General features: G+C 46.2%; 1 protein-coding gene and 1 long non-coding RNA gene across 2 annotated transcripts in view; one reads left to right on the top strand and one right to left on the bottom strand.

Moving 5' to 3' along the window:
- The window catches only part of LOC309525369, a 202,092-nt gene that overhangs the window by 128,066 nt on the left and 59,786 nt on the right, over positions 1–14,240 (top strand). The gene's annotated exons all lie outside the window — the stretch shown is intronic.
- FAM3D (FAM3 metabolism regulating signaling molecule D) overlaps positions 1–14,240 on the bottom strand; it is a 38,682-nt gene that overhangs the window by 10,732 nt on the left and 13,710 nt on the right. Inside the window, exons 2-6 of the mRNA XM_082210754.1 lie at positions 8,694–8,764; positions 6,331–6,441; positions 4,957–4,977; positions 4,417–4,540; positions 3,358–3,416 (exon numbers count right to left, since the gene is read on the bottom strand). Coding sequence (XP_082066880.1) covers positions 3,358–3,416; positions 4,417–4,540; positions 4,957–4,977; positions 6,331–6,441; positions 8,694–8,706 — 328 coding nt within the window. The 5' untranslated portion in view covers positions 8,707–8,764. The remainder of the gene's footprint in view (positions 1–3,357; positions 3,417–4,416; positions 4,541–4,956; positions 4,978–6,330; positions 6,442–8,693; positions 8,765–14,240) is intronic.

The raw sequence follows: 14,240 nt of genomic DNA, 5'->3' as shown, positions 1-14,240 counted from the left end.
GTGCGCTGCTCTGGTTCGCCAGAAGCGGCTTAGTCATGCTGGCCACATGATCAGGAAGCTGTATACCGGCTCCCTCAGCCAATAAAGTGAGATGAGAGTTGCAACCCCAGAGTCGGCCACGACTGGACCTAATGGTGAGGGGTCCCTTTACCTTTACCTTTAGTGCAAACTGCTTGGTGCTCCAGGAGCAGGAAAGCCTCTCACGCTGCGGTTCTCAAGCGCCTGGAAAGTGTTGCGCAATGAATTTTGACATGTGGGCGAGGCAATCCGCTAGTCTGGTGATTGACAGATGGGTTGTGCCACCCACCTCTCAAGGTTGCCAAAGGGCCTGCAGGATGCAGGATAGTATATACCTGCTTGACCACTTTGATCTGCAGAACTGGTATCGTTAAACACATCACCTAATGCCCCTTCTGCACTTGTAAGAAATCCATCTCTGAGTGCGCATCACCCACACTTTAGAATTCCCCGCCTGGGGACATCAGGCAAGTGCCATTGCTGTATTCTTTCTGGTGCCTGCTTAAAACATTTTTGTTCGGGCAAATGACATGTGTTTTATTTCTTTTTAGCAACCGTTGGTTTTAACCATCTTTTGAACGCTTTAAATACCTGATTTTAAACTGGACTTTCATTGATAATTTCCCCGTGTTTTATTTTATATTGTTGTAAACCATTCAGAGGGCTCCCCACCAACACCATCAAGCAGTATGCACGTTTTGTTGAATAAATAAACACAATAAGGATCTGGCCCACAGGGCAGGGCAGGGTTCCCCTGCTCTATTCTCTCAGCAGGAGGACGGCCCCGGGGGTTCTTGACTTCCCAGAAGCAGCCATTGTTAGCCAGGTTCAAGGGGAGCTGTCTACCGAGACTCAATACAGTGGTACCTCGGGTTACAGACGCTTCAGGTTACAGACGCTTCAGGTTACAGACTCCGCTCACCCAGAAATAGTACCTCAGGTTAAGAACTTTGCTTCAGAATGAGAACAGAAATTGTGCTCCGGCGGCACGGCAGCAGCGGGAGGCCCCATTAGCTAAAGTGGTTCCTCAGGTTAAGAACAGTTTCAGGTTAAGAACAGATCTCCAGAACAAATTAAGTACTTAACCAGAGGTACCACTGTAAATGGATGAACAGGAAAGAAGTCTTTATAACCAGGGCAACCCAAGGTCCAAAAACGATGGTCTAAAAAACATTCCCCTTTACATTAACAGCATTTGCAGTTGCCTCTCATGGCCTGCCGGCTGCTTCCTTTGTGCAAAGTACATAGTGCTAAGTAACACACAGAAGGGTGTTTGTGTTATCTGCAGCTCACCAAACACGTTTTCCTTCAGACATGAATGGTGCCCACTTCCCATTGCGCCTGCCAGCTGCCATGCTGTTTTCTCAAGGTCAAAGCACTTATCTTTAAATTTTATGAGAAGAAGGGATCGGCTCGGTTTTATTGCAGAATAAAGGAGAGGCATGCTTCCATCCGTGTTCCAGTGCTCGACTTCCACGTCAGCCTAGATTGGAAAAGGGTGTGTGGCGTGGAGCGTCATTGTGGACCACCCGGATGGAACGCAAACCAGAGTGAAAAGGGACAATGAAATAGTTTGGACTGATTTATTTTAATTTTTTTTGCTCCAGGAACTGAGAACTGCAAACATGAAGAGTTGGCTAGACTGGAGCTTCTTGAAAACCGGTTTCGCACTGAGCCGCCAGACACCAAAAACATTGTTCACCTTCTGGATACCAAACCCCACCCTATCCCAGCATCAGTCAACTGTCTGGCAGCTGAGGCTGCAGAGATCCCCAGGTACAGTTACGGACTTTCCCCTACCGCATGTGCCTGCAGATCAAGCTAAAGTAACATTTAATATATTCAGCTTTCAAAATATGTGTTCTACCCCTCCCCTCAAAAAAAATGTGTAAAGGAGGGTTCTTCTGAAAAGATGCAAGATGTCATTAAAAATAAGAATATTGGCATGCTTTGGGCTAGAGGACAGGGTTTCCATATCAGAAAGCCAGTGGCATAGCGTGGGTTGTCAGGACCCGTGGCAGGCAAGCCGCTGCCATAGTGCCCCCTCCCCCGCAGCCAAGCGGGACTGTGCTGTGCTGCCTGCCCACACAGGGGGGAGCCCAGCCAGCCACTGTGGCCCTTAAACCCCCCCCCCAGTACCTACTGAGAGGAGCAGTGGGCCGGGCTACACTGGGGTTAGGCATTGCCTACCTCCCTCTGTCTGGGCCCACTCATCGTGGGCCTGTGCTGTTCTGCCGCTTTTGCCAGGCCAGGGCAGGGATCTCCGCAGAAGCCGGAGCCTGTGTGGGGGAGCATAGTTGTACCCTTTCAGAATTTTGTGCCTGGGGCCCTTCCCCTCCTGGTCCCTGCCACACTATGCCACTGCATGCCTTTTAGATGGGCTGAATCCCTGGGAAATGCCCTGTTTCCTAATTAAGCCTGGACCGCCACAGTTGGTGGATGACCAGTCATTAGTCATTCACCAACTTTACAGCAGGAATAAAGTGCCGGTGGCCCTTTAGATAACGCTGGACTACAACTCCCATCATCCCTGGTTGTTGGCTGTGCTGGTTGGGACCAATGGGAGTTGGAATCTGGCAGCGCCAGGATGGGGACACCTAAAGGGTTAGAACCTGCTGCTTTTTGCGGACAGGAAACAGACATGGTCCTCTTATTGGTCCTCTAAGAGAGCCAATGTCAAGGTTTCCAGCTACATGGTAGCTCTGATGTGGAGGCACATTCAAGCAGGCAATCTCCCCCATGGTTTGAGAGGTGGTACAGCCCTACAAGGGCAGTGCTGTGTGCCACTGCTAAACAGGTCCAGTCTGTAGGATCTGAATGTCCTTTGCATCACTTATGGATTCCATCAAAGAATCTGGAGAATTGCAATTGCGTGGAGTGCTTAGCATCCTCTGCTAAAGACCCCCTACCACTCCCCTCCCTGCAAAACTATGATTTCTACTTCTGAAGTTAACAGGCATCCCAGAGAGACACCTGAGTTCCTGACACAGTAGGAAGTGTCAGGTCACATCGACATCAGGAAGTTGAAGCACACTTCTGCCACTTTAACAGTCCTGGTTTCCCCCCAAAGAACCCTGGGAAGGGTAGTTTGTTAAGGGTGCTGAAAATTGTTAGGCGACCCACCTCACAGAGCTGCATATCCCAGCACCCTTAACAAGCTACAATTCCCAGGATTCCATGGGGGGAAGCTGGAACTGTTAAAGTGGTATAAGAGCACTTTAGATGCACGGTGCAGATGTCACGTTCGTGCAGTCACTGCAAAAAGAAACATTAAAAAGGAACCCAAAGAACAGGGGGGAACTGTGTGAACGGTTGACCCCTTAAAAAACAACAACTCACCATTGACAAGCGCAATGTTTAAACCCCGACCAACGTTATTTTTTATGCTGCTTAACACCCTGTAAAAGAAGAAGAAGAGGAAGAAAGGGAGGGGGAATTAGGCATATAGGGCTATACAGATAGTCCTGCTGGGTTGCATACTCAAGGGGGCAGTAGATGGTTGATGGAGAGCCCTGGGTGGGAGGTGGGGAAATGTCAGTCATCCAGGATGAGAGTCTGGGAGGAGAAAGGAAATATCCCAGGTGAACTCCTCCCTTCTGTGGGTGGCAAGGCCTAAGAACAACCCTTAAGAGAGGACTCCACCTTCTGTTTGTTCTACCTGTATTTTTTGTAGCTCTTATCTTTTTGCAGTATGGGAAACTTTAATAAAAATCTTATTACTGGAAGAAAAGCTCTGCTGGGTCAGGTAGGTTTGCCATGTTTCAAAAAGTGAAAATGCGGAGACAAAAGTTGTTGCACTGTGTGTGTGTGTGTGTGGGGGGGCAAAGTTGTTGAGCCTACGAAGAAGAGGAAGAAGAGTTTAGATTTGATATCCCGCTTTATCACTACCCTAAGGAGTCTCCAAGCGGCTAACATTCTCCTTTCCCTTCCTCCCCCACAACAAACACTCTGTGAGGTGAGTGAGGCTGAGAGACTTCAGAGAAGTGTGACTGGCCCAAGGTCACCCAGCAGCTGCATGTGGAGGAGCGGAGACGCGAACCCGGTTCACCAGATTACGAGTCTATCGCTCGTAACCACTACACCACACTGGCTCTCTCTTGTATTCCAGCTATGCCCAGGAAATTCCGGGCGTGTGGCAATCCGAGGTCAGGCCAAAGGCTCATCTGGCTCACTATCCTGTTCTCACAGTGTCTGGTGCCCATTAAAAAACCACCTGGGATTTCCATCAACTGGCATTCAGACTGGCATGCTGCCTCTCGCGGTGAGAGCAGAAGACAGCCTTCTCTTCCATGAATTTGCCCCACCCTCTTTTAGAGCCTTCCAGGGCAGCACAGGCTACTTCATGAAGCATGGACACATGGTGGTGCATAATGTGCTGCACCATTGCACAGAACTTACTTAACATTGTCGAAGCACATTGAAGGTCCGACCACATTGGCTGCGCCGCTAGTGATTCTGAAGGCGAAACTATGGCTGGGGCAGGGTCTTTGGTTGCCGCATTTATGCCGGACAATGTGCTTTTCTGACAAGGAAAAAGAAAATCCAACCTGCAGTTTGCATCACAGCACTAATATCATTTTTTAAAAAAATATTTTTTTATGTGCATATCTAGCAGAGGAAAGGAAGGGGTGAGAGGATTATTAGGAAAAAAATAAAAAGGAAAAATACTAATAGTCAGGTGGAACACACCATTAGTTCCCATTGCAGACAGAGTAACTATGAGTAAATGCATCTGAAGTTAAACATATACATAAATTAATGTAAGTCCTCGATGTCCAGCTAGGCATCCACATGAAGCTGACATCTATATGGTTATGTACTCTGCTCTACATAGTCTTGAGACAGTTGTAGATATTCATCCTTCACCCTGAGCTCCAGAGAACAGTTAATAAATATCAGGTTATACAACGGAGTTGAACACAAAGGCAATGTACTCACTGGTTGGCTTCACTCCGCTACCTGCAGAGATGGCAAGGAGACAAAAGCAGAATGAAAAGTCTTGGTTGTTTCATGCAGATATTTATACAAGGTAGCAACAAATTTGTGACGAGGAAAGAAAAGCCCCCACTCCCTCGGTCTTCCTCGCTGGTTTCCTTGAACACTCAAGTGTACTCATCATGAATTTGGCACAATAATGTTTGCCGTTGCTGGCTTAGCCTTGTTCTAGGCCAGGTGTGGGGAAATTTTGGCACTCGAGGTGTTCTGAACTACAACTCCCATCAGCCCCTGCAAGCATGGCCAATGGTCAGGGATCATGGGAAGTGTAGTTCAGTAATATCCGGAGGCTCAAATGTCCCCCTTGTCTGTTCTCGGCCCTTACACACAATCCTCTGGGGAATTATCTTATTGAAGACACACTGAAATGAATGGGACCAGGGGAAGAGCCACAACCGGCCCCATTCATTTTAGCTGGGACCTGGTAGGACCAGGGTGGCGCATCCCATTTCTCCACCTGAGATGAGATGGGAAGGTGCTGCCCCATTGCCATCCCCCTTACCGGGTCATATGGTGGCGCTTGCAAAAGCAATGAGGACGACAGCGGGTTCTGGCGAGATCTCACAGAGTGCGTGAGATCTTGTGAGATTTCAGTGAGAGCTCCCAAGAGCTCAGCAGAAACGGCAGCTGCCCCAGCCTTGCCTCATGGACAAGCCTGCTTTGTGTAGGACAGGGAAATATACTCGGAATCGAGAATGGATTTCATGCTCTTTATTCAGCTCATAGTGGTGAGGAGGAATGGAAGTTCCCCCAGAATGTCTGCTTTATATACATTATTTACACAATGGGCCCCACGTGATTGGCTAATTCCGGGATTCTCCTGTAGGCCAATCAGGTTGCGATTTCACTTTCACCTGGAGCTGGATTGGGTGGCTCCTGTGGACCAATCAGACTGCTGCCTTCTGGATCCTATTGTTCTAGGACCAATCAGACTGCTGCATTCTGAATCCTATTGTTCTAGGACCAATCAGACTGCTGCATTTTGGATCCTATTCAACTCAGTACATAACAGACAGCTTCCAACAACCCAGTACTCTGGCTGGGGCTGCTGGGAAGTGGTGATGCCCCCAAAAACAAAAATCCCACCTGAATTCTGCTTTGTGGCTGTCAAAGGAAACAACACACGTGCTTCCTTCGGGTTGTGACCTGGCAACCCCACGGAACTATCAGGTGAAGATCTTGGGCCTGCTTTCAATTTTGGAGGTGTGGGAAGCTGCAAGAGAGATCCTTGCCCTCTGGCTGCTCTCTCAGGTGCAAAGGAGGGAAAGCTCAGCAGGAGGGGGAAAAGTGCTCTGGTTACAATCACAACTTACTCACCCAGCCAGCTCCTCAGGCTGATGGATTTCATGCCAGTGTGGCTGAAATAGGTGTTGACAAAAAGCCAAGTTGTGGCCAAGGTGAACGCCACGACCAGGATTCGCAGCAAACCTGAGTCAGAAGGGAGACGAGGGGGTCAGGTGGAAGGTAGGAGCAGAGCAGGTGGACAGACTGCCGGCAGCAAGGCAGAAGGATAAGGCTGGGCGCGTTCCTGAGCAAACAAGCAAGAGCCCAACCCCAAGTCTGCAAATCAGTCCAGCTTTAAAAGCTGGATGACAGCGCAAGTCTTCATAGGATGGTAGTCATTCAGAAGTCATCGCCTACTGGACCAGCTAGTTCCCACTCTCTGGGTGGGTCTCAGAAGTCGAGACAATGAACTAAATCAAGGAGCCACCACTCACAATGAGGAGCTTGCTGGGGCACATTCCAGTTGCAGAGGAGGTTTGATTTAACGAAGGATTTATATTTGCCCATTGTGAAATCGTAAAGAGCCCTAACTAGGCAAGAAGTCACACTTCATCTGCAGCTACAGAGGCAAGAATGTTTTTTGCTCAAAAATGGAAAGAAGAAGAAATCCCGACGAAAGAAGGAATGGATACAAAAACTTTTTGAATACGCAGAAATGGCGAAACCTACCGGAAAAATCAATATCACATTTTTTTAAAAAATAGAAGAATGGAAATGGTTTATTCAATATTTACAAACAAATTGTAAACAGATAAGAACACTGGCAGGATTACTGTAATAACCTGCAGGTTTATAAGCGTATACATCTAAAGATGAAGAAGTGATTAAGTTAAGTTAATTTGGAATATGCAGAAAATATATTTAAAAAATAAATTTAAGGAAGGAGGGGGAAGGAAGCCGAGTTTTGAAATCTTAAAATGATTGTAAAATTATTGAAATATATAAAATTGTAAATTGTAAATTTTTTTTTTAAAAAAGAAGAAGTGATACTTTGTCCATAAGGGCATTATTATTATTATTATTATTATTATTATTATTATTATTATTATTAATTTATTCCCCACCCATCTGACTGGGTTGCCCCAGCCACTCTGGGCTTCCAACATAATATAAAAACTAAACGCTATGCATAACGGGCATTTAGATCCATCACAGCACCCAGACGATGGTTTGATGGAGATTTGAAGTTTGTAGTAATGGATGGAGCGCTGATCTCTTTGGAGAGCGAAATGGTGCCTTGGCTATAAAGGCTGCATTTTCTAGAGGGTGGTGGGTTTTGTTTTTGTTCCTGGCCATCTGCACATGTCGCCACGGCTAGATGTAGCTGGCTTTCAACATAAGAAGAACATAATAAGAATTCTCCTGGATCAGGCTAAATGCCCGTCTAGTCCAGCATCTTATTCTCAAAGTGGCCAACCAAATTGGGCCATGGAAAGAGTGCAAGCAAGCCATGAGTGGAACAGTATTTTCCCTGCTTGTGAGTCCCAGCAACTGGTTTTGTGATGGTGTTTCAGGGCCTAGTACAACAGCACTCCTCCCTCCTGTGCTGTGGTTTCCAGCAACTGATGTTTGGAAGCATTACTGCCTCTTGACTATGGCATTGCCTTCCTGGTTATTCTTATGTGCCTAATAATAATAATAATAATAATAATAATAATAATAATTTATTTATACCCTGCCCATCTGGCTGGGTTTCCCCAGCCACTCTGGCTGGCGTCCAACAAAACACTAAAATACAATAACCTATTAAACATTAAAAGCTTCCCTAAGCAGGGCTGCCTTCAGATGTCTTCTAAAAGTTTAGTAGTTATTTTTCTCTTTGACATCTGATGGGAGGCCGTTCCACAGGCCGGGCGCCACTACCGAGAAGGCCGTCTGCCTGGTTCCCTGTAGCTTGGCTTCTCACAGTGAGGGAACCGCCAGAAGGCCCTCGGCACTGGACCTCAGTGTCCAGGCAGAATGATGGAGGTGGAGATGCTCCTTCAGGTATACTGGACCGAGAAGAATCATAGAAGCTTAGAGTTGGAAGGGACCCAACTCTAGTCCAAGCTTCTGCAATGCAGGAATCTCTGCTAATTTGTCCAACTCTCCTTTAAAGCCACGAAAGTTGTTGACCATCACTACCTCTTGCAGGAGCAGAATCTATAGTTTACCTATGCACTGCGTGAAGAGATGCTTTCTTTTGTCTGCTTGTCTGTCCTAAATCTTCCAACATTTGTAGAGTTGCCCCGGGGACGGTGTTACCTGCTCCCACCCCATTTTCCTTGCTGAACTTTCTACAATGTTGTACCTGGCAACGGGTGAGAAACTGACACCAAGGTGAGGCATGTGAGAATATAAAGAAAATGTCCTGAGGCATTTTTGCCTCAGGGGGGAAAAAGGGCCTCGTTTCTTACCTGTCACCCTCATCCTTTCGTTCCAATGTAACAAAATATGTACAGAAGCTTGTCAAATGTCACCAGCCGACCTGTTGAAAGCAAAAAAAGGTCAGTGGTCTTGATTTAACAAGACATCTAATTGAACGATAAAAATAGCAGCTGTAGAGCAGGGAGAGGAAGATTAAGCCAATTTGCACTTTAAAGCACATTCATGCAGTTTATACTTCCTCAACCTGTGTGAACCAAAGACACACCTAACCCTTTGAAATTCACACTTGTCCAAATTTGGCAGTGTAGTTCTGCAACAAACACATGTGCCGCCGAATGCATATTTTAGGCAAAATCACGCACAACACTTGCATGTAGTAGGAGAAATTTGCATGAAACTACATACGAATTTTCATGCAGACTTTGAAAAGAACAAATAATAAAATGATGCACAAATGGGATGAGGTTGAGAAGATGAAAAATTGAGAGCTATAGAGCTAAGTACTATAAATAAGAGGATTTTCGGTTGCTGTTTATCTTTGTGAGACAGAGACAGAGAGAAGGACATTATTTTGCTGTGTGAATGACTCTTGAGTGGCAAACAATGGGGAAGTGAGTTTATTATGATTGTATTGATTTCCCACCCTTTCTCTTAGAAGCTCAAGGTGACAGCTATAATTATCTGTTCCACTATAATCTTCACAATAACCCAGTATGATACATTAAGCTGAGAATGAGTGACTAGTCCCAGGTTGCCCAGTGAACTTCATAGCTGAGCAGGGACTCAAACCTGGGTCTCCTGAGTCCTAGCCTGACATTTTAACCACCTTTGTCTCTACAATGCCATACATCTCAAAAGAGGATGCCTACCAAGCTAGATCTCTGCTCACAGCCGGTCAGCACCATCCTTTGTTGTTGTTTAGTCGTTTAGTCGTGTCCGACTCTTTGTGACCCCATGGACCAGAGCACGCCAGGCACTCCTGTCTTCCACTGCCTCCTGCAGTTTGGTCAAACTCATGCTGGTAGCTTCAAGAACACTGTCTAACCATCTCGTCCTCTGTCAACCCCTTCTCCTTGTGCCCTCCATCTTTCCCAACATCAGGGTCTTTTCCAGGGAGTCTTCTCTTCTCATGAGGTGGCCAAAGTATTGGAGCCTCAGCTTCAGGATCTGTCCTTCCAGTGAGCACTCAGGGCTGATTTCCTTCAGAATGGAGAGGTTTGATCTTCTTGCAGTCCATGGGACTCTCAAGAGTCGCCTCCAGCGCCAGAATTCAAAAGCATCAATTCTTCGGCGATCAGCCTTCTTTATGGTCCAGCTCTCACTTCCATACATTAGACAAAGGTGACTGCCTCAGGCAGCCAGTTTTGAGGGGTCATGAAAGGGACGGCAAAAGGTTTTTTATTTTAAATTTATTATTGCTGAACTTTTACTCCCAAGGAGTGACACTTGTGGGATTTTCTATCTCAGGTTGCGAAATAATGTGGTCACGCTGGGTGTGGTGTGTGTGTTATATATTTATTGTTCTTTTTAATAATTCAGATTGCACATAATCCCATGGTTTCTCATTTATTGATTTATTTAAACGTCTTATTAAATGCAAAACAGCCGAGGGCTAAATTCCTCTCTCTGCAGGTATATAAATGTTATGTAAAGATTAAAATACATTCAACATTAGTTGTGAAATACATTCCCCCCTCCTGCCATCTCCAGAAGCAGAGCCTTCCTCTGCTATCATACCATTCCAAAACAGGAGCACTTGGCTGTCCTTAATTTTTTTTAAAAAAATAATTTTAAATAATCTGTTTTTAAAATGCATCAGAAAGCCTTGCGGCTCTGTAACCTGTCTGGTTTTCCTCCCTTTCCCCTTGAAAGCTGTGTTTTCCTCCCTTCTTCTTCTTCTTCTTCTTCGATCACTCGTGGCTGAGTAAGATTGTCTTCCATGAACACAGTTTTAACAGTAAGTCCATAAGGTACTGTGGAGGACAATTCTGGATCCACATGTCCTTCCACAGTGGGGACATAAGCCTTCCTCTTAGCACATTTCTCCCTTTTGTACTTAGTTCTCCAATTGTAGCACTTCCAGGCCAGTGTTTCCCAGTTGTCAGTGTTTATACTACATTTTCAAAGCTTTGCCTTGAGAGAGTCTTTAAACCTCTTTGTGTTCCTCCCAAAAACAGCAGAAGAGCCCTGCTGGATCACGTCAAAGGTCGATCTCATCCAGATCCTATTTTTCTCTACAGGGCCCAAACAGCACTTCATCCTCCCCAGCACTAAACCACATCACTGCCCTCTTTCTCTTGCCAAGGCGCAAACGGTAATGTGGTTTTCCGCTCACACAACGAGGCCTATCTTCGTCCCGTCCGTTGCCAATGGGCTTAGTACAGTGTTGTCACGGCTAAGCTGAGAATCCGGAAGCCCTCAATTCAAGAAAGCTCACCTCTATCAGAAACTCAGGAGGTGGTCTTAACAGATGCCACTGTTTTCTCAGCTTCACTCGCCCCACAATCTCCCGCAAACAATTTTACAGTCAGCAAGGGGGTGAGCAGAAGAGGGAGAGGGAAGGTGGCAGAGCAATCGTCGGCCACCTCATAATGAAAGCACAGGCAACTCCCAATAACGTTCCAAGTCACCACACTGTTAAGTGAAATGGCATATACAGTGGTACCTCGGGTTACATACGCTTCAGGTTACAGACTCCGCTAACCCAGAACTATTAGCTCAGGTTAAGAACTTTGCTTCAGGATGAGAACAGAAATCATGCTCCAGCGGCGCGCAGCAGCAGGAGGCCCCATTAGCTAAAGTGGTGCTTCAGGTTAAGAACAGTTTCAGGTTAAGAACTCCAGAACGAATCAAGTACCTAACCCAAGGTACCACTGTATTTTAAACACCATTGAAAAAGCCTGCAAACGCCCCATTCTGCTGCTGCCCCACCCTTTTCTGTGACATTGTTGGGCCACTTCCGGGTTCAGCGCAACATGCATGTGTGCAGTTGCGCACCCATCAGACATGCCTGAAATGGTCACTGCCTGTAAAAGTTGTTCTCCTTCTTTCACAGCACCAGAACTTGTAGACATCTAATGTGAATGGTGCAAGATTCAGGACACAGACACTCTTTACACAGAGCATAGTTAATCTATGGAACTCCCTCCTGCAGGGATAGCTGCAGGGATGGCTTCAAAAGAGGATTAGGCAAGGATAAAGCTATCAATGGCTACTAGCCATGATACCTGTGCTCTGCCTAATAATAATAATAATAATAATAATAATAATAATAATAATTTATTCATACCCCGCCCATCTGGCTGGGTTTCCCCAGCTACTCTGGGCAGCTCCCAACTGAACACGATAAAGCATCAAACATTAAAAACCTCCCTAAACAGGGCTGCCTTCAGATGGCTTCTAAAAGTCAGATAGTTGCTTATTTCCTTGACATCTGATGGGAGGGCATTCCACAGGGCGGGTGGAGAAGGCCCTCCAGTTGGAGGCAGCAATGATTGGGAATACAGTGGTACCTCTAGTTATGAACTTAATTCGATCCGGAGGTCCGTTCTTAACCTGAAACTGTTCTTAACTAGAGGCGTGCTTTCGCTAATGGGGCCTCTTCCTGCCACTGCGCCGCCAGCACACAATTTCCGTTCTCATCCTGAGGCAAAGTTCTCAATTTGAGGTAATTCTTCCAGGTTAGCGGAGTTTGTAACCTGAAGCATTTGTAACCTGAGGCGTTTGTAATTCGAGGGACCACTGTACCGGTTTCTGGAAACCACAGGGAGGGAGAGTGCTCTTATGCGTGAATCTTGTGGGTGGGGAGGTGATAGTTTTTTTTTTGGGGGGGGTAACTGCACCTCTTATTTTGGTCCTAATGGTATCTTGGTAAAGGTAAAGGTAAAGGGACCCCTTACCGTTAGGTCCAGTTGCGGACGATTCTGGGGTTGTGCGCTCATCTCGCTCTATTGACCGAGGGAGCCGGTGTACAGCTTCCGGATCATGTGGCCAGCATGACTAAGCCGCTTCTGGCGAACCAGAGCAGCGCACAGAAACACTGTTTAACTCCCGCCGGAGCAGTACCTATTTATCTACTTGCACTTTGACGTGCTTTCGAGCTGCTAGGTTGGCAGGAGCAGGGACTGAGCAACGGGAGCTCACCCCGTCACGGGGATTCAAACTGCCGACCTTCTGATCGGCAAGTCCTAGGCACTGTGGTTTAGGCTACAGCACCACCCGTGTCCCATAATGGTATCTCTGTAGCTGCCCCATATTCTTCTGCAAAGGTACAAACAGTAGTACAGTGGTACCTCAGGTTACGTACGCTTCAGGTTACAGATGCTTCAGGTTACAGACTCCACTAACCCAGAAATAATACCTTGGGTTAAGAACTTTGCTGCAGGATGAGAACAGAAATTGTGCTTTGGCGGCGTGGCGGCAGCAGGAGGACCCATTAGCTAAAGTGGTGCTTCAGGTTAAGAACAGTTTCAGGTTAAGAACAGACCTCCAGAATGAATTAAGTACTTAACCTGAGGCACCACTGTACAATGCTTCTTTCGCACAGCTGGGTGGTCTTCATTGCATCCATTCCATACGAGCTCAGTGTTGCAGAGACTTACAGGCAAAAACCAGCCTTTCCCAATCTGGTTCTGCGCTGATGTTTTGGACCACATCATCCCATTAGCCCAAAGCATCATGGTCAGAGATGGCAGAAATACACTCCAAAACATCTGCAGAGCACCCAGGATTGTTTGGGGGAATCCATGCGTGTTTGAGGTGTCATGATACTGTTTTAAATGTACATCGCAGACAGGATACTGATACACATTTATTATCTGATTATTAGCATTTTTAAAAAATTAACAAAATATTTTAATACGCTGTGGAAGTCAGAACCTGAATAGTGTTTCTAGTTTTATCTAAGATAGAATTCAGCTTTGAAAAAAAGAATTCCCTATGCAGGTATATTCTTTTTCCTCCCAGGCAGTTCATACCACATGCAAATCCCTTGAACAAACAAAGCGCTGAAAGGTGACATTAAACGTTGTCATGGAACGCTTGGGTTTGGCATTCACACAATGGGTAGAAGAGTCTTTCTGTTTCCTTGCTTCCTGCTTGGGAATGTGCAAAGATCCAAAGTCCACGGCTTGGGGCCAAATCAAACATGATGCTGGAGACCTGCGACTGGTCTCTGCACCGCTGTGGAAATTAAAATTTAGCTTTGAGGGGCTGCACGTTTGATCAGAGGAGTGGTGCACACTCCCTACCCACTGCCCCGATCAAAATCCAACAGTGGAGGCAAACCATAGCCACTGATGAGCTCATTCTCATCTCTAGCCCTCTTTTTAAAGCCATCCAAGTTGGCAGCCATCACTAGGGGAGCGGTTTCCATCATTGAACTATGCGCGGCGCCTTGAATCTTCCAACACACAATTTCATTGGATGTTTCATTGGGTTCTAGTGTTATGAATCAGAATTGTAGAGGGAATCTCGACTAAATCATCCATGGCAGATGGCTATCCAACTTCTGATAGATAGATAGATAGATGATAGATAGATATATAGATAGATAGAGTGAGGGGGGAAAGTATTTG

This window comes from Podarcis vaucheri, assembly GCF_965113315.1.
Source record: "Podarcis vaucheri genome assembly, chromosome: 2".
In the NCBI taxonomy this organism is placed as follows: Eukaryota; Metazoa; Chordata; class Lepidosauria; order Squamata; family Lacertidae; genus Podarcis; species Podarcis vaucheri.
Note: the sequence above shows the minus strand (reverse complement) of the source record. Positions and strands in the feature narration are given on the sequence as shown.